The 24,318-nt window shown below is 43.6% G+C and overlaps 1 protein-coding gene across 2 annotated transcripts in view; it reads left to right on the top strand.

The window, feature by feature from the left end:
- The window catches only part of EFCAB3 (EF-hand calcium binding domain 3), a 78,426-nt gene that overhangs the window by 26,686 nt on the left and 27,422 nt on the right, over positions 1-24,318 (top strand). For both annotated transcript variants that reach the window (XM_061590902.1, XM_061590901.1), the window contains 5 exons: positions 6,990-7,052; positions 8,011-8,115; positions 8,978-9,049; positions 18,994-19,078; positions 22,534-22,610. In XM_061590902.1, coding sequence (XP_061446886.1) covers positions 6,990-7,052; positions 8,011-8,115; positions 8,978-9,049; positions 18,994-19,078; positions 22,534-22,610 — 402 coding nt within the window. The remainder of the gene's footprint in view (positions 1-6,989; positions 7,053-8,010; positions 8,116-8,977; positions 9,050-18,993; positions 19,079-22,533; positions 22,611-24,318) is intronic.

Below are 24,318 nucleotides of genomic sequence, written 5' to 3'. Positions count from 1 at the left end.
GTTGCCAAAACCAAACATCTTAGCCACTGCACAATCAAGCGGACCCGCTATGTCTCTGTTCCAGTCCCAGAGGAGTCAAACCATGCACAGTTAACTACTCTCTTTCATTCTCCTGCTGCTTCCTCTGATGAGGAGGACTTTCCTGGATTCCCTGTACAACCAACGGTCAGCCAATCCGGAGCGTGCTCCTCTTCACTGCCTGTGGGACCGTCCGCAGTCCCGCCTATCCAAGAGCAACCATTTACATCTCCGGGACTACAGCTGTCCAACGAATTCATTACACAACTTCAGGGCATGCTGTCCTTTTTTGCTCAGAGTCAATCATCCTCACAAGTTCCCGCTATCCATCAACGCAGCAGGGTGCAACTTGTACACAGCGAGACAAACCCATCAGGTTCTCCAGACCCGTTTGACGTTGCCAGGGGCAGGTTCGTTGATGATGCCTCCTTTGATGAGGAGTCCGCATTCGCGCTGCAAGACCAAGGAGACGAGTGGAGTGACCATTCGGAACCTGAGCAGGATACCTCCTATCGCCTCTTCGACGCTTCCGATTACCAGCCCCTGGCGCGCAGAGTTCTGAATACCCTTGGTCTTCAATCTACTCCAACTGTAGCTCCCGCTCCTGCTTTAAAAGGGACCAGGGTCCTGAAATCCCCTACGCCCGCAGAAAACTTTCTCCCTGTGCCAGACCCTATCGCTAAACTGGCCAAGGACGAATGGTCCCACCCTCTGCAGGCACGCCGATTTAATAACATTGCGGACAGGCTTTATCCTTTGGCCCTGGACTTTTCTACCAGACTGGCGGTCCCTGGCATCGACGAGCCTATTTCCAGTTTAGTTTCCAGGTCCCTCTTGCCACGGGAAGGGGACTCGCATCTAAAGGATGCCACTGAATGCAGATTGGACTTTGCTTTATGCAAGACCCATGAGGCCATCGCCTTTTCTATGCGTGCATCCACGTCAGCCTCCATTTTCACCAGGGCAGCGATGATGTGGTTAGATGACCTCATCGAGGACCACAATCCAGATCCTGCCTCCCTGCGCAGATCGCTACTAAAATTGCGTAAAACAGCTGCTTTTGTGGCCGACGCCACCTTGGACACAAATCAACTAGCAGCACGCGCCCTGGCGGCTCAGGTCGTTGCCAGATGGACCCTCTGGCTTCATCACTGGCAGGCTGACTCTACTGCCAGAGTTAATCTTTCACGAGCACCTTATGCAGGCTCATTACTTTTCGGGGAGGAGGCATTAAGGGCAGTGCTTGTCGACCCTAAGGACACTCGAAAGCCTGTCTTGGCCACCGTCAAAAATGTCGAGCGCAGACCTTTTAGGCGTTTCACTTCATACCGCACGTCTCAGCCCTTTCGGGGAACGCGGCCCACGGGACGAGGCCGCGACTTCCCAGCTTTTGATTTCCGCTCCACCAGAGGAGGCTGGAATAGACGTTTCCCCAGTAGAGGTCAGTACCAGGGCCGCAGAGGCTACTCAACGTCCTCATACAGGGGAGGGTCTCGCCAACGCAGACAATACTAAGGCACTACCAGTTGGGGGCAGATTGCTTCTATTTGCCGAACTTTGGCTACCTCTGACTCAGGTCCCATGGATCAGAGACCTCTTTTGTCATGGATATGCAATTGAGTTTTGGGCAATACCTCCAAACAAATTTCATCCCTCCCCTTGTCCCAGGGCACTAGACAGGCTCTGCATCATGCAGACTGCGATACATCACCTTTTGGACATAGAGGCGATAGAGCCAGTCCCCACTGCAGAGAGGTCGGAAGGGGTGTACTCCTTCCTATTTGCTGTGCCCAAACGCGATCTCTCATGGAGGGCGGTTTTGAACCTCAAGTTCATTAACCGTTTCGTAAAGTATCGCAGGTTCAAAATGGAATCCCTCCACTCCATTACAGACAGCCTGCAAGAAGGTGACTTCCTTGCCTCTATTGACCTAAAGGAAGCGTATCTCCATGTCCCTATTTGCATAGCCCACAGAAAATTCCTTCGTTTTGCCTTTGGCTCCCAGCACTTCCAATATCGAGCAATGCCGTTCGGACTCTCGTCTGCCCCGAGAGTATTTTACCAAGGTGCTACTTACCTCAGTGGCTTACCTCAGGCTTCAAGGGGTTCATATCTACCCTTATCTGGACAATCTTCTAATACGCGCGAGGTCTAGGGAGCTTACTCATTGTCATCTAATGCTCACGCTCCATGTCTTACAGGCCCACGGCTGGCTAGTCAACTTCGACAAAAGCCATCTACAACCAACCCAATGCCTGCAGCATCTAGGGGCAATGTTAGACACACTGCAAGCGACTGTGTTCCTGTCTCCAGATCGCATCAGCGCTATCACAGACATCGCAAGGTCTCTGATGCACAAAACATCTGCAGATGTCATGCTTCTAGCCAGGGCCCTCAGAATGTTGGTGTCCACCATCCATATTGTGCCATGGGCTCGGGCACACACTCGCCAGCTACAGTGGGCCCTGTTGCCGTTCCAACACGACATTGCCAACTCAAACCATTGAGCAATCCCCCTGAGTCCCACTCTGCGCTTGTCATTCCGCTGGTGGACAAAGGTACATCATCTCACCCAAAGCACTCCGTTCAGAGAACCCCACCGCCTGTCATTACCACCAATGCCAGTCTCCTTGGTTGGGAAGCCCACTGCAACTTCCAGTTCGTTCAGGGAGTTTGGGACACAGCAGAGCAAGCTCAAAACATCAACTGGCTGGAACTAAAGGCTGTCCACTTAGCTCTGCTTCATTTTCAGTCTCTCTTCCCCTTGGACCATGTCCTCATTCGAACGGACAACACGTGTGCCAAATCTCATTTAAACAGACAGGGAGGCACCAGGTCCAGGCCTCTACAGAACCTAGCTTCCCTCATATTCGACTTGGCAGAACAACATCTGCAATCCCTCAAAGCAGAACATCTCAGAGGAATTTGGAATGTGACAGCAGATTGGCTCAGCAGACAACAAGTCTTGCCGGGAGAATGGAAACTTCATCCGACTGTGTTCCATCTTCTCCAGCGTCGATTCGGCCCCTTCTCAGTCGACCTGTTTGCTTCCAGTCGCAATTGCCAGCTACCCAGGTACTTCGCTCGATACCTGGACACGACAGCGGAAGCGGTGGATGCTCTGTCACTACCGTGGCCAGTGGGACTATTATACGCCTTCCCTCCAATACCACTATTAGCCAAAACCTTGCGGAAGGCACGTCATGAGAAGGCGCAGCTGGTTCTGATAGCACCATTTTGGCCCCATCGACCGTGGTTCTCGGATCTCCTTGCACTGTTGGTGACAGATCCCTGGCCACTTCCAGTCAGGCCAGATCTCTTATCACAAGGTCCAGTATGGCATCAGGACCCCAACTGGCTCAACCTAACAGCGTGGCTTTTAAACGGGGACATTTGAGATTGGCTGGCCTGTCAGACGCTGTTATTGACATTATTTTGGCCTCGAGAAGACCATCCACCACTCGTATATACCAACATACTTGGGTAATGTTCTCCAGGTGGTGTCAGTCCCAACACATCAATCCTTCCAAGGCTACAGTACAACAAGTGCTGCAATATCTTCATAGGGGCCTTATGCTGGGACTTAGACCCAACACATTGCGTTGACATGCGTCCACTCTGTCGTCCATTCTTTCAGTATCTTCCACTGACGCCCCTATTGCCTCACATCCATTTATCAAACGCTTCCTTAGAGGCACTGCTCTACGCTCGCTGGCTGTGGCTCACCGTTTTCCATCATGGAGTTTGTCAAAGGTTCTGCAGGCCTTACAACATCCTCCGTTTGAGCCAATCAGGACTGTGCCTTTACGTCTGTTGTCTTTCAAGGTCCTGTTCCTGATTGCAATTACATCGGCGAGAAGAGTCTCGGAACTGGGCGCATTGTCTTCTGCTCGCCACCTCTGTGTCTTTCACAAGGATTCTGTTGTGCTGAAAACTGATCCTTCCTTCCGTCCCAAGGTCAATTCAGTTTTCCACTGCAACCTGGACATTGTTCTACCTTCATTTTGTCCGAATCCTACTCATCCTCTCGAGAAGGCTTGGCATTCGTTGGATGTTCGGAGGGCTCTCAACACCTACCTCTCCAGGACCCAGGATATACGACAGACCGAGTCTTTGTTTGTATCCTTTAATCCACGTTCTATGGGGCATAAAGTTGCTAATTCTACCTTATCCCGTTGGTTGAGAGCATGTATTACCTTAGCTTATGAGTCCCTTAAGCTTCCTGTTCCACCTAGTATAACAACTCATTCCACTAGATCAGCAGCCACTTCGGCTGCTTTTGCTACTAATGCTCCTGTTGCCGATATTTGTAGAGCTGCTGTTTGGTCTACTCCACACTCGTTTATAAGGCATTATAAAATAGATCGTTATGCCTCTGCCGATGCCTCATTTGGCAGACGAGTTTTGCAACAGGTTCTTAATGACAATTAGTATGTGGGTGGTCCCTCCCTGTTATGGGCTGCTTTGGTACATCCAGCATGATGGCATTCCTCCTATGGAAAATGGATCATTGGTCTCACCTGAAGGGTGATTTTCATAGGAGGAATCCCATCATGACCCTCCCAGTTGGAGGATAACTACATAATTTTTGGGATGGTTTATATATTACAATTTTGTCATTATATTATTTTATATTATATTACATTTTAATTTTCTAGTGAAGTCAAGACTTCTATTACTGTTTTCGCTAGGTTAGAGTCAGATATTATGAGTGTTACTATTATGTTATGTTCTTGCTGGTTGGCCTGTTGGCCTTTTTTCCTGCATGTTTAGATATATCTCTTTCAACTCGCTGCGAATGAACTGGAGAGTGGGAGGGGCCTGACGCCCTGGTCTTGACTTCAGAAACATTCTTGCCTTCGGACGATAGGACGAGCTATAATCCAGCATGATGGGATTCCTCCTATGAAAATCACCCTTCAGGTGAGACCAATGGTCCATTCTGTGATACTTCCATTACCACATTGTTGCTATCTCTAGGGGCATTTTTGCAGCGTATGGCAACAAAAGTGGAATAAAAGAGGTGAAACATATGTGGTATAAAAAGTTACAGGATTTCAGCAGGAAAGTACAGGACATGAACTGACAGGCAACAAAGGAGTGTGTCTGCTCTGAAATCTTTGCTGTTGTAAAGAGTGTTGAAAGTGGGATCATATATAACTGCCCTGATACCATCATGAGCATAAATCCTCTTGAAAGCACAATAAAAAAGACATCTGGATCGGCCCTCACTGTCCCCCCCCAAACCTCTCTAGAAGTCCCCTGCAGCAGCAAGAAAAACAGCAAGAAGAGGTAAATGTGTTCATGCAGCAGGATCCCACTTTCCTCTACTTGCTGTTTTTCCACAAAAAAGCCTTCTCCTAGAACTCAGTACAGAATAAAATTGTTTTTTTAAAAAATGGAAAAGGACAAGCAAAGTGCAAAGCTTAATCCTGTAATTAAATTGGCAAGGAAAGGTGAGGGTGGGAACAGCACAAAAAGTATATCAGTTTTCATGCTTTATAGACTGTGCTCTTTAAAAAAAACAAATGGATATTCACTCTATATGAAAGTGCCTGCAAGTGCATTTGGGGCAAAAAGGGGAGCAGGAATTATCTTTTCCCCAGTAGGGTTGGGATCCACTTGTTATTTCCATTTTGATCACATTTCATTGAACTGGAAGGCAGTTTTGTCCTGTGTTCATTTATTTTCTGCTATCTTCTCCTTTTACCATTTTGATTTTTTCGTCCTGAAAAATAACAATACTTATATCGTTTTCCCCCAACAATGTTTTCCTTTCCTAAAGGAAAGGAAATCAGCTTTCTGTCTACCTGCCCAGTACCCACACACCCAATCCCCCTTTTCGCCTGTTCTTCCTGTTCACCCTGAATCATATTGGATTTCCCACCCCTCTGCAGAGGAAGAAAGTGGGAGAAGTGGAGAGATCACCTAGTCAATTTCACATAAGCAAAACAAAGAGCAGGCCGATCAGTTTCAGCTATGCAATGCTAGCTGCTTACATGCCACCTGCCTGGTTGTCTGCTGATACTGGCTGCCATCTCAGGGGTTTGGAAAGGGCTGCCACTGCTTTGCTGAGAGATGTGCAGCACTGAGAGAGCCAGGATTACAAGCCGGAGAGAACTGTGTGCCTGCTTGTCTCCCTGCCTATTATTTGTTTCCACTGGCTGTGGGCTTTTTGTATATGTGTGCATAGTGTTGTTGCTGCCACTATCAAGTGTGCCAAATAAAAACTGCAGTATTGGCTCAGCAAACACTTTAAATATTTCCTCCCCCAACATTGTCCATATCAATATCATATTAGACAAGGGAAAATCTGGTATCAGTAAAAATCACAAAAACTCACAGCACACAAGATTGGTCCACATGGTCCACATATACAGACTATAGGGAAAATCCAGTGCCAAATTCAAAATTAGCAAAATCCTTGCCCATCCCTATTCCCTGCCTACACAGCTATGATCCATCCGGCTGGTGTGGATGGAACAAGCATGTTGTATACACAAAATAATCACTAAGGTGTGGAATGTCCACTGTAATACCATTTGAAGCTTACAGTGGAGAAGCAATGATTTTATTGTGAGACCAGTCTCGGACACAGCCTGTCCCAGGCTGCTTTGGGTTAAAGAAAAACACATGGAGGGAAGAAATGTGGAACTCTGCTTAATATGTAGTTTGAACTTCAGTGCTGCCAGCTAGAGGGAGAGCCAATATTTTAAATACCAAGCGCCTGGATGCTTGTTCCTGTGGCAGGATGATTAGCCAATCTAGAGAGGCAGAGGCTCTACCACCTAGCCCCTCTGAGTCTCTAATAATGAGCCATCAACAGTGAAATAAAAGTTTTTCTTGAGAAGAGCTGTGTGGGGAAGAGGGAGAGATCTTTTTGGAGAGAAGTGGGAATTCAGGGATATGGGGAGGGGAAGCATCTCCATGGGACTGCCTTTTCCATCCAGGCTCCTCTTTTTGCCTTGCAGAAGACGGTACTGTGAATATTAAAGACTTCATGTGGGCCATCCAGGACCTCCCTAGTTTTCAGGGTGAGTTTTAACATTCAAGGGGGAAATGGAGAGGCAGTGGATAACTTCTGGGCTGTACTCAAGAGCTTTGTAACACACACAGGCACTAAGGATTGAACTGGTGTCTGGTTTAGTTCCAAGTGCTCTTCTTCGAGTACCACACCTGCCCACCTCTACCTCACATTCCTTCTTGCCAGGGTACCTTGCATTTTCATTCCTTCAACCAGGGAAGGTTGAGAACAGAAGGGGCTCCCATCACTGAAAGCCACAGACATGATGCAAAATTGCTAAGGGCACTTTCAGATGACCTATTTATTGAGCATTCACCCTGATTTGTTTCTGGGAAGATTAGACGGTGTTAGCTATTTAATTAGCATTCATCCTGATATGTTTGCAGGAAGGTTAGATGACATTGCATCAAGGCAAGTGTTATCCCACACTTTCAAATGCATTTCCCCATCAATTTCCTTATCACAAAGTATCTGATCTTTTGGGGATGGGAAGCACGCTTGTTGCACAAGACCTCCCAAGCAACTATAACTGCACAACTTAAAATTTGCTGGTATGTGATTGAATCCCTACCCCAAAATGGCAGCAATCGCCCCACAAACAAATCAGAATTAATGCTCAATAAAGAGCTGACACCATCTAACTTCCCCAGAAACTTTGTGCAAACAAATCATTATGAGTGCTCAAGGTTGTCTGGCAGTGACCAAAATCTTTTTTCTCTCTCTCAATTTTGATTGTGTTTTCAAATTATGAGCCATGTGGCATAAGGTGGGACAGAAATCTAGATCAATGGGTCAACTTCCGCATTTAGTTGCTCCACCTCAGTGTTCCTTATCTGTGAAATGGGGAATTAATCACTATAGTTGTGACACCAAATGAAGTACCTGTTGGGATTAGTTACACAATTAAAATGGTGACTATTAATTAGTCCTCAAGCCATACTTACCCAAAGATTTTTCTTCTCTTAAAGACAAAAGAGTGGATATTAGCAACCTGGACTCTGTCCTAGGTGGCATGGGGATCTTCTTATCACAGGAAGAGCTGGAGAATGCACTGAAGCTGACAGTGCTTAATGGTGAGTGTGTTCCAAGGTCTTCTCCTCTTCATTAGACTATGTATCTGGGAGTTCTAATATTTGACTCCCAAAACCTTCACATCTGTACATCACATAGGGTGATCCAGCTTTTTAAACCATGGCCTGGATGATTCTTCTGTGGCGTACCCTTCAACCGCTCTGACAGGATGCAGAGGTCACTAGTCCTCTGAACCTACAATCATCCATCATACTTTGTAGGCTTCCCATCCAATCTGAATTTTAAACAGGATTGTGCATATTTCAGAAGATCTGTCTGTAATAATTCAAAATCTTATTCTGGGATGGAATTTGTTTTATACTTTCTATAGAGGCAAAGTTTTGTGACCAAATAGATTTCAATCAGTCCTGTGTTCATTTTCAAGAGGCCTCTCCTAGCAGCTTGTTACGCCTTGCATTTTGGAAATTTGTATAAATGTTAACACATAAATGTTAAGAGTATTAGGCAGATTGTCAGTTTTTAGCTGGGCTAAGAGCATTTTATCTGCTCTTGTTTTTCAAATGGCTGCTGTTTTAAAATGGTTTGGATTTTTATTTTAAGTTCCTTTAAATGGCATGGCTTTAGTTTTAACTGGATTTTTAAAAATATTCTGTTTTATGATTTTCTAAAAAAATTATTGCTGTTCCTTGTAATCCGCCCTGTGGATCAACTGATTTGATCCATGTTAGTGGGATAAAAATGCGGTTGATGTTTGTGAAGAAAACTGTAATGAAATTCTTCAAGAGGCATCTTTGCTCTTCATCTGGAAGGATGCCATAGGTTGTGCTGTTCTCTTCTTTCTCTGCAATGGAGTTATGAGTATCTTGGCCCTTCTCACACCCTGCTGCTCTTTTTGCCTTGCAGAGGATGGGACAGTGAATTTGAAAAACTTCGTAAGGGCTTGCAATGCTACTCTAGCCCTCTCCAGCATTGAGGGTGAGTTTTTACTTTTGAAGGGAGAAATGTAGAGGCAGCAGATTGGAAGGAAGGCCGTTGCTAGTAGGGCTGTGAAAGCAATTTGTCTGAATCATGAACTGTCCTGGCCTGATTTGTGCTGAATTAGCATTGGGTCAAGGCAGATGCAAATCTCTACAGAACAGGTCGGGTGAGCCCAAATTAATTTTGTCGTGATCTGTGCTGATCCAGAGCTCAAAACTGTATCTGAAAAAGCCAGACTGACTGACTCCAAAGTGTAGCAGTTATTAATTACAACACCATACAGTGAGCCCATCCATTTAGAGAGAGGAGGGGAGCAGGACTGTGCTCATTGATCGCTCTAGCTTCTGATCCAAGTCTAGTCTCTCACACAGTCTCACCCAATCGCAGTGCTGAGGGGGATGGTGAAGTCTTAAAATACAACACATTGTACACAGTCCAGCACATTGTACAAGTCAGTGCACAAGCAGTGCACATATAGTGTAATATTACATACATCAGTGCAGTATAGTCTTTTAAAAATATTTTATTTTTTGAAAAAAAGCAAATTTTAAAAGGTGGCTAGCACAGAAACCCCTGGATCTACTTGTCTGAATTACGTGTGTGATATGCGTGTATGTCAGTAAGTCTTGGGTTTACCTGTCTGAAATTTGGTAGGGTTAATCCCCTCTTCAGGGACTACCATGTGCAGATGTCTTGCACCTATGTGGAAAAAGTTATGAGATCTCCTAACATTTGTTTTTTCCAGATCACGATCTGGGGTCTGGATCATCCTGGGTCCCATTGGGGCCAATCTGAATTGCTCAATTGGGTCCCAAATTGGATTGGCAGGGCGTGTAGAGCCCTAATTGCTAGCACTTAGTAGCTTTGTAATGTGGGGAAGTGCTTACTGCCCTCCCAGCTTTATTGCCCCACCAGTATTCTGTAGCCTCCACTGTTGTTGCTACCAGTCATAGCAATTGGGCCTCAACTACATATGCAGCAGAACAAGGGTGCCTCCGGACTGTCGCTATTTTGCAGGAGGGATTCTAGTGCATAGCAGAAAATTAGATTTGCACAATTAAAATAGATTAAGGTGCTCTGTCACCCTAGCACAACAAACCCACATTTAAAAAACCACAGAGACTTTTTGTGTTTAGGAAAGTGATGGGAAAATGGCTGAATTATGGCTGGATTATAATGGTTCATTTCAAGCACTGCAGTCTGCAAGTGGTGAGAGGTTTCAGGCTTCAGCGCATACTCTAGGTTGGTTTCCTTTAAATGAGATTGAGCGCAAGTGTAAGGTTCATGCCAGCGTTAACACTCCAACAGATCCTGCTGCCCTATTACATTTTTTTGGGGGGGGGGTCACCAGCACAATATGAGTCTTGCAGAAAGAGCAACTCAACTTTCCTTGTCTCTTTCTCATCCTGACTCTGAGTGACTTCAAAAACTACTAGTCTGTTGTTCTCTTTCACCTACAGACACCTCAGCAACATAACCTGCAGCCAAGGGAAGGGGGAAAATAAGGATATGCCCTCTTTTAGATGGAATCTCCAGAACATTAGCTCCTGTACTTGATCATCTGCTTCACATAACAGACCCAGACATGTTTGGCAGATTAACTTCTGTTTAGCAGTAACTTTTAACAAACAGTAAGGCCCCATTCACATGGGAGCTGAAGTTCAGATTAAAGACGCAGCTTTTGCCATCACGATGGAATTTTGAGGTTCACACTTCCTACCTTCCAATCCGCTGTTTCTCATTCACATAGTTGCCATTCCTCTGGAAAGGTTTAGTATCGCTGTTTCCTTGTGGCCCCGCCCCAAAATTTACATGTTTATTCCCTCTGGAGTATTGCTAATGGAGAAGGGGAGGGGGATTGTTTCATTGTTTCTTGTCAATTGCACACTAAAGCCGGGAGAGCGTGTGGGTGCAATTGACACGAAAAACTTTTTCTGTCAGTTTCATTTCCTCCTGACATATTTATAGTAAAAAACCCTTTTTTATTAAGCACATATGAAATGCAATTTTTAGTGGGAGTGTGTGTGTGTGTGCGCGTACCTTATGTCACATCTCTGGTAATTGGGTGAATCATCGATATTGGGGGGGGTACATCAACCATCCTGCAGGGATTAACGTTAATTAACATGGAAAGTGAGCACATCGCTGATTTCAAAGAGTGAGGGAAGGAACTTAACTGGAGAGGAAAGGGGGGGAAGGAAGGCTAGAGCAACTGGAAGGAGATGGTTTTTGGGGGCAGTTTCATTGTTTCTTATCAATTGCATGCCTCCCCCGGTTGAACAAATGAGGTCTGTTTTCTTTGTTTTCTTGATAATAGGGATTGAAGGGGCACCCCTTCCCCTTCAAAGTGCTTCTCTTCTTTGTGTGTGTGTGTAAGGGGGAGTCGTGACTAGGACCACCATTCTTTCCTTATAAGACAAGACGTGTGACCCCTTGTCTTCCTTCCTTCAATGTACGTGAGGTAAATCACATGCAGGCACCCCCAATCTTCCTCCCTCTTCATTCTTAAAAAACATTCTTCTCTTAATGGAAACCCCCTTCCATTAAACCATCAACCGCCCAGGTGGACAATTCTCTTAAAAAACAATAGGAAAATGAAAGAGCAAAGGAGACAAAAGAGAACAAAAAACCAGAAGTCCCACGGATCCTGCAATGTGCCTCGTATGCATATGCGTGTATTTCCCTGTTTCTTGTGTGGGAAAGTCTCCCCTAAGACAAAGGGAAGGCGAAGGGAGAGTGCGTGACACTTTCTCTCGTTTCTCTTCCCTTTCGTCCTTCCCAGCTGCTGAAGCTGAAGCAAATCCCAGCCAGCCAGCAATTCCCTCTTCTGCCTTCTGCCCCATTGTTTGTAATTGGGGGATACAACAATATTGGGAAATGGAGTGTGTTGCTGGTTTCAAGGAGCGAGGGAAGGGGAGGAACTTAATCCTCTTCTCCGAGGCATTTTAGCATGTGTTTTTAAATTGTTTTAAATTTTTAAATTGTGTTTTAAATTGTTTTTAAAAGATGTGTTTTAAATTTGTATATTTGTTTTAATGTTTTTAGTTACTGTAAACCATCCAGAGAGCTTCAGCTATGGGGCGGTATATAAATACAATAAATAAATAAATAAATTGGGGGAAAGGAAGGCTATAGCAAACGCGGGAAGACAGAGCAAAGCCGGAAGTGGCTGCTTAAGCCATTGGAAGCAAAATGGAACTTGTAGAGAGTTTAGTGTGCAGAGAATGGGGAGTATCTGAAAGCAAGGATCCACTCACCCAGCAAAAAATGTCAAAGCAAAGCTCCTACATGGATTAACACTGCGAACCTGAGACAGTTTTTCCTTCACTTTTTGCAATATCCCCGGATTGGTTTAATGTTGATTTAAAGGGAAAAACTGTGTCCTAACTTCTCTTTGCCTGCAACGTCATGTGAACCATGCAAATTTAACGGGGATGCAAGTAGCACCAGACTCACACTAAATCTCCATGTGAACCAGCCCTTAGAGTCACAAAGTTGGAAGGGGATCCAAAAAGCATATTTAGCCCAACCTCACTCTCATAACGTACATGCTTTGTGCATGCAGAAGGTTGCAGATTGAATCCTTGGCATTTCCAGGTAGGGCTGAGAAAGACCTTTGTCTGAAACCTTAGACAGTCATGACCAGTCAGTGTAAGGGGTCACCATCATGATGCCTATGGGCACCAGTGAGCCTACCCGTACTTTCTATGGCACCCACAAAAGATCTGAGTAAATATCCTCTGAAAAATCCACATGCTGCTTAGTTTTCACTGGATTGGTCTCTCCTACATTAAATATATCCCCATAAAGACACCCCCATTTCATTGGATTGGATACCAGCCTCCCTTCTGTTCTGAACAGAGGAGATGTAGAAAGAGCTTCGCACTCTGAGTGCAGTGGTAGCTGATCTAGGTACTTTTTAATTTTTACTAATGTAGGGCATGCTTGTACCCAGTGGTGGCTGGTGCCCACTAGACCTGGTAGGGCTGCTATGGGGTTGTGGCCAATGAGGTCATGGGGAAATGGCCAAATTTTGGGTTTTCCCCCATCCTCCTCCCTTGCAAACATACTGTGGATACTTAAGCATTCCAGTTTTGCATATAGCCCTAATTAAACTGTAAAGTACCTTACTTTGGTTCAGAAGGGATTCCGGCTGCTGTCACAGTTGCTTTTCTGAGGGGGGAAAAGTTGTGTGGCCTCCATCTGTTCTGTATCTTTTCCTATACTCCTTTGCAAAGAAATAGTGGACACTTAAACATTGCCGTTTTAGTAATACTTAACACCTAACAGAGCTGTAGTCCTATGCTTGCTTTTATGAATGTACACACAGTTAAGTCATACCTCCTCAGCAATGAACAGTTAACTAGATCTCTGCTCATTAAGTACTGCTCACTCAATCCTGTTTTTTTTTTAAAAAAAAAAACCACACACACAGAGTGAGTGAGTTACTGGAAAACTCACGTTTAATAGGCACTAACTCCACAGAATACAGCAAGATTTACTTTCTCCTGAATAAGATGAAGAGGATTGTGTTGGTAACCAGCGGTGCTGGGAAAATTCATTTTTAAAAGGAACAAAATAAGGGTGTTAGAACAAATTAAACCAGAACTATCACTAAAAGCTAAAATGATGAAACTGAGGTTATCATACTTTGAGCACATCATGAGAAGACATGATTCATTAGAAAAGATAATAATGCTGGGAAAAACAGAAGGGAGTAGAAAAAGAGGAAGGCCAAACAAGAGATGGATTGATTCCATAAAGGAAGCCACAGACCTGAACTTACAAGATCTGAACAGCGTGGTTCATGACAGATGCTCTTGGAGGTCGCTGATTCATAGGGTCGCCATAAGACGTAGTCGACTTAGAGGCACGTAACAACAAAAAATGCAAGTTCATTCAAATGCATGTTAAGTTCATAATAATTCCTGCCTGCCACACCACTGTTAAAGGCACAAGAGTACTGCTCTCCCCCAATGTGGTGGTGTTGGTATTAACCTATAAATCCCTGTACGGTTTCGGCCCAGTATACCTGATGGAGCGCCTCCAACGTCATAAATTGTGCCGCCCTACAAGATCTGCCACTCAGGGCCTCCTCTCAGTCCCGTCAACTAAAGTAATTGGGTTGGTGAGGACTCGGGAGAGGGCCTTCTCTGTGGCGGCCCCCACAATTTGGAACTCCCTCCCAATAGATCTTCGACATGCCCCTTCCTTATATATATTTCGCCGAGGCCTGAAGACTTGGCTTTTCCATCAGGCCTTTATGAACTTGAGACTTCTAAGGTGAACTAGCTTCAGAATTGTATTACTGACAACTCTACTAAATATTGTAATTTTGCATTGTGCTGTACTGGTTATATTGTTTTTATTGTATCATATTTTACCATGTATTTTATCGTGCTTTATTGTACGCCGCCTAGAGTGGCCATTGGCCAGATAGGCAGCCTATAAATTAAAGTTTATTATTAGTTTATTAATGTCAGTCCTAAACCATACAAAGAACTCTAGAGCAAAAAGAAAAGAAAACACAAATATGGGCAAATTTCTATTTTTTTAATTAAAGCTTATTTAAAATAAGCTTCTGTAATTGTATAACTGCAATGGTTAGAATGTTGGACTAGGACCTGGAAGACCAGGGTTCAATTCTGCACCTACTTAAATAAACACAATGGGGTTTACTTCTAAGCAAAAAATAATAGGATTGTTGAGTTACTACAGCTAAATCATACCTCCTCCTTGGTATAGTTAACCATTACATATGTGAGACTATACGGCACTTCTATGGGAAAAAAACACAGCAAATATGTTCAGGATTATGTTTTATTTAAGCTATGCCTGGCTTATTCCCTGGTGCACAGAAAGAACCTCCCTGACCTGAAAGTGTATTTAAGTATCATGGGCAATAGTTATTACCTAAAGATTTCCAGAGTTTCTTTAAAAAAAAATTAAATCAGTCCTGTAAACTGTAAGTTCTTATTGCTCAGAGAAAAAGATGTGGCAGGTTGGGAAAAACAAGAGGCCAAAATGTTAGAAAAGAGGAGTCTTTCATACCATATGATCACTTCTGAATACCATAGCAGAATGTTCCACAAGTTCCTCCAGTAGAGTATTCCACTGGTGGGGGGACTCAGACATCCACAGAGTATATTTAAGTCTCTTGGGTTTTATAAAAGCAGGTTCCACCTCCCCACTCAACGTGAAATTGGGCTAGAAACATTGGGAAAAACCACACATGCCCTGCCAGTTTGGCCCATGAAGAACCAGATCCCACACACACACACCTCCTTTATGATGCCATCTGTGGGCAGTTTGTCACTAAGAATCTCCTCTTCCCCCCACCCTGACAATAAAAAGGCCTAGTTTGGCCCATGAAGAAACCAGATTTTCCCCCACCTCCTTATGATGCCAGCCAACATTTTGAAGGGCAGTTTGCCACCAAGAAGAATTTCCTCTCCCTTCCCAACCTCCTACAATAAATAGGTCCCAGTCTGGCCTATGAAGAAACCGAATCTGCTTTTAGAGTAGTTTACCACCACTCCTCTTACTGATATGTCTCTATATATCTGAGAACGTTCAGAACCAATGTGCGATTCTGATATAAACTACCAAGTGGGCTGCTCTTGAAGCAGTCTAGGCTCCTCCTGGACCCTGACTTCTCCCAAATTTGCTATAGTGGCTGTGTTAAAGAGATCTCTTAACAACAGACGGTGTAGAAGCCTTCTAAGAGGGCTGACAAGCAGGTGGAAAGGAGAGGGGCCTCTTTGCCATAGCTACTATTTTGGATTGGGATTGGCTGAGCGATGCAGAGAGCTGATTGGCCAGAGAACAGTAGATTGACTTAAATGTTTGCAGATCTTCTCTGAGTTCAAGTAGAAGTATAAAATGTGTGTGGAACAAAAGAGAGTGTGGCTTTGAGTTTTTTTTTGGAGGGATAAAAATTGTGTGGCTTTGAGATTTGGGGGGTTAAAAATTGCTTGACATTCTCATTGGGAGGGTTGTGCCCCAGTAGTCCCAATATACCAGTCTCATTGCTTGTACCATTTTGTGGTCCTGTGTCTTTTCTGCTCTTTTAGATGTGACAGTCATTTTGTGCTATTCCATACCCCCACCAGGGTAGCCATTTTATGTTATGCCACATCCCTACAGCAGATATTTTGTGACTGGCACCGACACTCTCCCAAAGTTCCAAATGTGATTACTGGCCCAGAAGGGTTGGTGAACCCAATACTGAACTTGATGGACCATCTGACTTGATATAAGGTAGTTTTCTGTGTAACAAAACTAGCACAACAGAAGCTTAGATTAGAACAGTTCTCCATTATGTGTGAGATAGTCATCCTTACTTGGCAAATCGTGGTCTCCACGCAAGATAATGGCATGTCCATGGTGTTGCTCCTCAGAGCTGGCCAAAGACAATTGGCTACCTGAGGCAAAGGACAAGATAGTGACCGCCTCCAATTGTATGTACAGAAGCTGGCCATATTTGCTGTTGAATCCCTTTTTTAATCACTGGTGACATGCTAGTGTCCCCTGCTTCATTGGATGTAGGGTAGGCTGCATGGCACACCCAGCTCTGTCCTCCAACTTATTGCCACTGCCTTGCATCACCCCAGCATCATCTCTTTGAGATGGCTGCCTCTCTCTGTACCTGATGATAAGGCTGGTTCAAGGTCTCCTGTTACTTACCTCCATGCTGAAAATTTGTCTCCCATACTGGCTGGACAACAGCCAGCTGACCTGGGTTTTCAGGCTAGCACCACCTTCTTGAAGAAGGAAAAAGGGCATTTTCCTACTACTTCTGCTTTTGGGCTTTTTGATAATAAGCATTTGTGTGGTGAGACAAGCAGGACTTCCTGGGATGATTGTTCTTTCCTTTTCCATCTATGGTTTACTCCCCTCCCTCCATAAAGAACCCAGATCCGCCCCCTCCCTCCATGAAGAACCCAGATTAGGCAAGTTACTGTTCTTGGTAGGTGATGATCTCTAGGTGTGTGTCTCTGCTTCCCCCCCTCCCCGACTGGTCAAATGAATTGTGGAGTAATCCCTTCCAAGGGGAGTCAGTCTTACTCAGCCCTGCCTCTTGTTGTAATGGGAGGGATTATCCTGAAGGATATAGAATCATAGACCTGGAAGGGACCTCAAAGGCCATTTAGTCTAATACCTGCCAATGCAGGATACCCGCTACCTTAGGATTCTACCACCTCATTTTACAATATGTATCGGCTAGCTCAGTGTGAGGATTGGGGAGGCAGTTACAAAGATTGGCCTTCACTAAAGTTACTTACCACCAGAGAAGGTATGTAAAGCCCTGTTCCTACGCCTCAAAAAATATTGAAAAGGAAGCCTAGAAAAGTAGAATTAAACAGAGCTCTAACGTCCATGTGAGCTAGGAGTTCCTTAATTTTCCCTTGCTTTTCCCAAACGTGCAGCTAAAGAGCAGGGGGAGAAAAGAATTGGGTAGAAAGAGGGAATTGCTGTGGTGGGCTGGTAAAAGGGATTGATAAAAGGTCACCAGTGTGGTTAAGTACTGCCTAATGGTACATGGAGAGGGAGATCACTATCTGACTACCTTCATCCTCCAGGATCTTGATCCTGGATGGTATTCTGAATGTCTGTGTGTTTCCTGTGCCATCCACTACTCTTCACCTCAGTATATTTAATCATGGATTAAAGTATATCTGCCCAGTTAGTTCCAACTACTTTTCTCTGTTTCCATAAGTCTGACTGATAACAGACCTGCTTCCTTCTCATCTGCCCATGGGCGCCCCCTCCACAAGAATAATATTTTTAAGCCCTCACTATTGCCAGTAGTTACTGGTTGTCCAGGGGGGCCTGAGAAACTGTTATTGGTTACAACGTCTTGACCTCAAGGAAGAATTAAAAAAATTAAGGCCTACAGGATGAAACCAGCAGAGCTGCAGAACAATTGTCTTGTAATAAGAACTTGGTATGTAGAGAAAGTATTTTAGGAGTTACTTCATATGCATCCTCTAGGGAGTTCTCGAAAGGCAGCGTTCTTCTAGGAAAGGGGGAAAGGAAGCCAGGAGGGGAGGGGGAAATGCAGGGGATGTATAGGTGGTGTCAGGGAGAGGCAAACACCCACCATAGACAAGTAGCTCCACAGTCACTCACCCACTGCTGTATCTCTGCAGATACTTGAAAAAAAAGACACTGTTCACGCACAAATTATAACTGAATCATAAACTGAGAACTGAAACAAACCTGCAGTCCTTAGCATGCTTTGCTGAAAATTAACTCCATCAAAATAAGTAGGATTTTGAAAACATTATTCCTTCAGATAACAAATGTTTAGGATGGGAGCAATGATGTGAAATATACTGTTTCATTCAGAAATTTAACATGTGGGATAAAGCTTGTTCTCACCGATCCTCCATTGGTAGAATGGGAAGTGTCTTTTGGGGATGGGAAAGCAGCCATCAAATTGAGTGGGCTTCTAAGCAACATTCCACCAAGTTGATTGTGCCACCCACTCTAGTCCCACCATGCCCCTGGACTAATGAGGATGAGAATAATAATCACTTAAAGGAAGTGCATTAGAATAGTGTAGTGTACTAGTGACTCCTTCTTTAGTCCTCCCAGGTTCAAATTCTTACTTAGCCATGAAGCTCCCTTGATGGTCTTGTGTGTCTGTAGAGGGGGGGATCCTAACTTTTCATCAAAACAGGAGTACAGGTGAGGGGAGATGAATCTTTGTCTCCTTTATGCTCATTGTCACATAACCACTCTGCAAACAAATTAGAACGAATGCTCAGTAAAGACTGAACATAATCTAACCACCTCATAAGCTTTGTTCAAGTAAATTGGGATGAATGCTGAATAAACAAGTTATCTGGAGGAACCCAAGGTGTTCTGCTGGAGATGCGGGGGTGGGAGGTGACCATCTACTATTGACCCTTTATATATTCTCCTTTACTTCATAGGAAAATATCCAAGGAAAAAGTTAGATACAAAGATGTTCAAATTGCCCAAGGTGACGGAGAAGCACTACCCACAAACAACAAGCAGGTCAGTAAGGCTCCAACTCTCTACATCCAATTTCCCCTGATTTTTCTTTCCCATTGCACCCTCTTCCCTGCATCCCAGGCTTTTTGGAGAGTCCCCCAGTCCTCAGGAGAGGCTTTTCAAGGGATGCAATAACAAAGAGGAGGCAGGAAATTCCCCTTGCATGAGCGTCCCTGCCCTTGCATTGCACTGCATGCAATCAGTTATCTTTCAACTCTGGTCTTAATATGTATATAATCTTATTTCATTAAGTTACAAATATTGCCATGAAAATTGTGTGGTCAGTGTTGTTAAGGGAAACTGATCTGTATGATTGAGTAGAGGATTGTTGTGGCCCAGGACAAGGGTGGGGGCTCAAGGAGGGAGACTGACTTTGGGGACTGGAATGACAAGTTGAGGGAGGAGGGCTCGCAGCATGCCCAGTCACCTGGTCTCTGCATGGAAGCACAGCAAGAGCTGTCAGAGACTGTTCCTATGGACACACACCACTCACCTGCACCCAAGGCGCTGCCTTGCCAACTTGCTGATCCCCAGTGAGGTGTCCGGCAGCTTCCCATGTCTGAATGGACTGTTAGTCCCCACCATTTGGAGGGGGAAGCCAAGATCCAACCCCTTTTGTCCCATTTCCGGCAGCTTCAGAGCACAAAGAGCAACTGCTGGAGTTAAGGAGGAGCTGTCTATGCATGAAAGAGAAACCTACTTAAGTGAGGGGGAAGTTGCTGAGTCAATGTCTGCGGCTGCGAAAACAAGCTTAGTCAGTGTTAGGAAGGGAATTAGTTCCTAGAAAGCATAGTTAGGTGAATGAGTCGAAAGGCTTTTGACATATCTGTAACCTTAATAAAAAGAGGAAAAAATAACAGAAATGACTGCGCCTGAATTTCTCAGCTTCAGGCAGGACAAGGATATATCTTTCTCAATTTTTGCAATGACCATTATATGTATATTATTCTGTGTTGCCTGCTTCTTCTTAACTTTTAGTACCCCATTCATAACTTCGTTAATAAATTCTCTAATACAGGCACGCCCCGCTTCCCGGCACTTCACTTCCCGGCATTCCGCTAATGCGGCGGCTTTGATGGCACTTTTTTAAAGCCGATTTTGCCGTTTTGCGACATTTTCGATTCATTTTTGCGCGATGGCACCATTATATTCAATGGGGTTCTGCTTTACGGCGATTTCCGCTTTATGGCGTGGGTCCGGAACGGAACCCGCCGTATAAGCGGGGCCCGCCTGTATAACAATTATTGTATGACAATATAAAAATAGGGTATAAGTGCCTGGTGCTTTGGTAATGTTTAGACTGCAATCCTGTACTCACTTACCTGGGAGTTAGTTCCACTGAACTCAGTGAGTAGACATAATAGGACTGCACTGTTAATTTCTTCATCATTTCAGTTACTTCATCAGGAGTGAGCACCTGTGGTCTTCCAGATGTTGGACTACAACTCCTATCATCTCTGATCATTGGTCTTGCTGTCTGGGGCTGGAATTGGAGCACAACAACATTTGAAGGGCCACAGATCCCCCCCCATCTATACCAATTAGGGATGGATCTGTCAATTTCAGTTCCTCATTTTTCCAATCTTTAGTTCAGTTCTCCACATTTCTGAGGAATTTTTTTTTTAATCCTCTTGAAAATTCTTCAACATTTTAGTGTGAATTTTTCCCCATAAACACATTTTTATATGCAGTTTTGATAAATGTGCACATTTTTGCAAGCAATTTCTCTTCATATTGTGCATATTCGTATGTTATCTTCACTGATATATTTTTATATACACTTTCCCCTAATATATGCATTTTTGTAAACATTGGTTGGAGAACTAAATTGTAAAATTCTGATAAGTGCAAATTTCAAAGGATGGCTGCGTTTTGGTTCTTGTATTGTTTCAGAAAGTGTGAACTTGATAAATTTGGCTTTATTTATTTATTTATTTGATAAATTTATATCCCACCTTCATCCCAGTAGGAGCCCAGGGCGGCAAACAAAAACACTAAAAACTTCAAATGTGATTTAAATGTGAAATGATTGAATTTCTCCACCATCCTTAATACCAGTGGGTCGTTTATGACAGATCCTATTGGAGGTCACTGATTCATAGGGTTGCCATAAGTCATAATCAACTTGAAGGCACATAACAACAAAAATATTTTTTATCTGTAGCTGTTATAATATATATGTAGCAGCACTATATATTTGGTGAGCTTCCTTCCAGCCAAATAAATTTTGGGGGAATTTCACCCCACCCCAAAAATATTTGGTGAAATGGCCTTTTACAGGGGTATGTGAATTCTGCTGCTCCCCCCAAATAACAAAATGATAACAAGACAATAATAACAATAAGAAAACTTAAATAAAAATATACTTCATCCTATTAAAAAAAAGGTGATGGGACTTTCTATCAGAATTTGAAGAGTATTACATCTCATCCCATACATCAGAAAATCCTAAGGAAAAAAATAAGATTTTAAAAAAATATATAGCAGTAGTGGCAGCACAGGTTCTTTCTATCTTCTAACTTCCGCCACCGCCGCTGCTGCCACAAATCATTGTGGTGGCCCAGCAATGTCCTCTTTGTGCAGCCTAACCACCATCTTTACCCCAAACAATGAGTTGCATGTAATATCATTCCAGTGTATTGGGAGCAGATGGAGGCTGCCACAAAAAAACTGAGGCCATCAATTGTTACTGCCATTTTTTAAAGGAGGTTTTCCCCTACAAAGCTCCAGAATGACATTACACCCAGGGTATAGGAGAAATACCCACCCTCCCCAAGAATATTCATTGAAATCCTTCACACACTTTAATGGAATGGCAAATTGGAGGGTGGGGGTGAGGTTGCTTGGCAAATTGGGGGGTGGGGTGGGGTTGCTTAGTCTTAAGGTGTATATATTTCTTTTAGAACACATGAGTCAGCTTTTAGGGGACAGATATTAAAATTACAAGAGCTTGCAGTAAAGAACTAGCCAGCTCAGAAACACTTTCATTAACATTTGTAAATTAGTTCAAAAGTGAAGGAGTGGTAATCCTATCAATAGCAATATCTGTTCAGTGTTTTTTTATATAGAAAAGTCTCAGTTTGTCAGCCGGTAGTTTTGCCACTTCTAACAAGGACAATGAGGTTCTTGGAGACCATCCATTAATCTCTATTTAAAAACAGTGTTTCCTGCCAAGGATAAATTTTTGCTAAAAATGACTATAAAACCTCATTTACCTGATGCATCTTCCAACTTCTCTGTAAGCTTCCAGCTAGCCAAATTAGAAACCTGATTTCGGCCAGCCAAGGGAGGAGCGCAAAAGTCAAACATAATATGAGCATATGGTAAAGGGATACAAATTCAGATCCATACTCCATAGGGGTAAACCTTCCACACAGCACTGAAACCCTACCTGCGACTGAACAGCCCAAACTACATGAGCCAATAAACATTGTGGTATGATCTTTTTCTTTTGACAGAATTGTCTTTTCTGACATACCCTCTGAGATGGCCAAATCTAAAGCAGCAAAGAACCTGAACAAGCCTCAACTGGAAGGTAATTCTCCGGCTTGCAAACCATATAACTCAGGGATGGCTGCCAATGTGGTACCTTCAGATGTTGTGGATTATGATTCCCACCTAGGGATGGAAGGATGTGTCTGTTTTGGTTCTTTCAGTTTCTCATTTTTCCTATCATAAATTCAGTTCTCCATATTTCTGCAGCAGTTTGAGATTTTTTTCAAAAAATATCTTCATGAAAATTATTCAGCAATTTAGTGTGATTTTCTCCTAATAAGCACATTTTTGTATACAGTTTTGACTACAGCACACATTTTTGCAAACAGTTTCTCCTAATTTAATGCATGTTGGTATGTTATTTTCACTAATATATTCTCTTTTATGCACACTTTCCCCAAATGTATGTATTTTTGTAAACATCGTTTGATTGGAAAACTGCATAGCAAAATTCAGTTAAGGCAAATTTTGAAGGGTGGCTGTGTTTTGGTTCTCATACTGTTTTGGAAATTGCAAATTTAATAATAAATGTGAACAGAATCAAATTTCTTCCCTATCCCTATTTCCATCATTCCTGACCAATGGCCACGTTGGCTGGGGCTGATGGGAATTGTAGTCTATCTGGAGGGTACCACATTAGCTACCCCAATGTAACTGTTTTCTTATGGCCCTGGACACACTCTACTCATATATCTGAAAGCCATTGTAGATTCTTCTGCCCAGGCCCATCTATACTACAAACATGTCCTGGTTGAATTGAAACTCTTCTGCAAGGAACCTGGAGGTGTGTGGGTTTTTTTATTGAGGAGGTGGGAGGCCGAGACCAGAGAGGTCCAAGGATACTTCCCTACATAATTTGTAGGAGATCAACAGTGGGAAGACAGTCCTGAAAACAGAAAGTACCTCATTAAAGTACTGTTGTGGGGATTTAGAGCTACTGTTGCTATTTTAGATATGATTATAGCCACACACATCAGGAACGATCCTGCAAGTGTGTGGAACGGGTTAATCTCCTTCTTCCTTTTGGACATGTGACCTCTGCTGTGAATCTGCCATAGTTCGGTGTTATCTAGGAACTATTACTCTTGAAACAATTCACATTAAAGAAAGAATGGTCAATGCCTTCACAAAACAATTTCCAGAAGTTCAGTGTTTGAGGGCAGGAATGACAATTTAATTGGTTTAATCAGGAAGGGGCACGATCTAGAAAAACTTGTTACCTTCTGTTGCTTCATATATGAATAATACTGGGGAAGCCTGAAACTCCAAAATATGCACTTATGAAAGGATCTAATAAGTCTGAATTGAATACCAGCTATAAAGACACTAGAAGGTTATTTAAGGTACGTGAAATGGTTAAGAAACCTGAAAGCAGATGAAGCAACAGCTGGAGGCAGCTGATAGTTAAGGGTGGGGTAGAATGTTTGATAGGAACAGAGGATAAGGGGTAAACATGCTATGAAAAGTGTAGGTCAACTGTTCCTAACCTTTGGGTCTCCAGATGTTACTGGACTACAATTCCCATCATTCCTGACCATTGACCATGCTGACTGGGGCTGATGGGAGTTGTAGTCCAACAACATCCGGGGACCCAAAGGTTATGAAAGGCTGGAGTGGGTTTTAGAATAACATGCTAAAAGTGAAAAACAAATAAGGTCATTAGTTATCTAAGTTAAAAGATGCAGATGGGGTCATCATGAGCCTTTACAAGCAAGATGGCCAGGATCAGGTAGAAACGCCTGGGGTGG

This window comes from Rhineura floridana, chromosome 11 (genome assembly GCF_030035675.1).
Source record: "Rhineura floridana isolate rRhiFlo1 chromosome 11, rRhiFlo1.hap2, whole genome shotgun sequence".
NCBI classification, from domain to species: Eukaryota; Metazoa; Chordata; class Lepidosauria; order Squamata; family Rhineuridae; genus Rhineura; species Rhineura floridana.
This window is presented reverse-complemented; position numbering and strand designations above follow the sequence as displayed.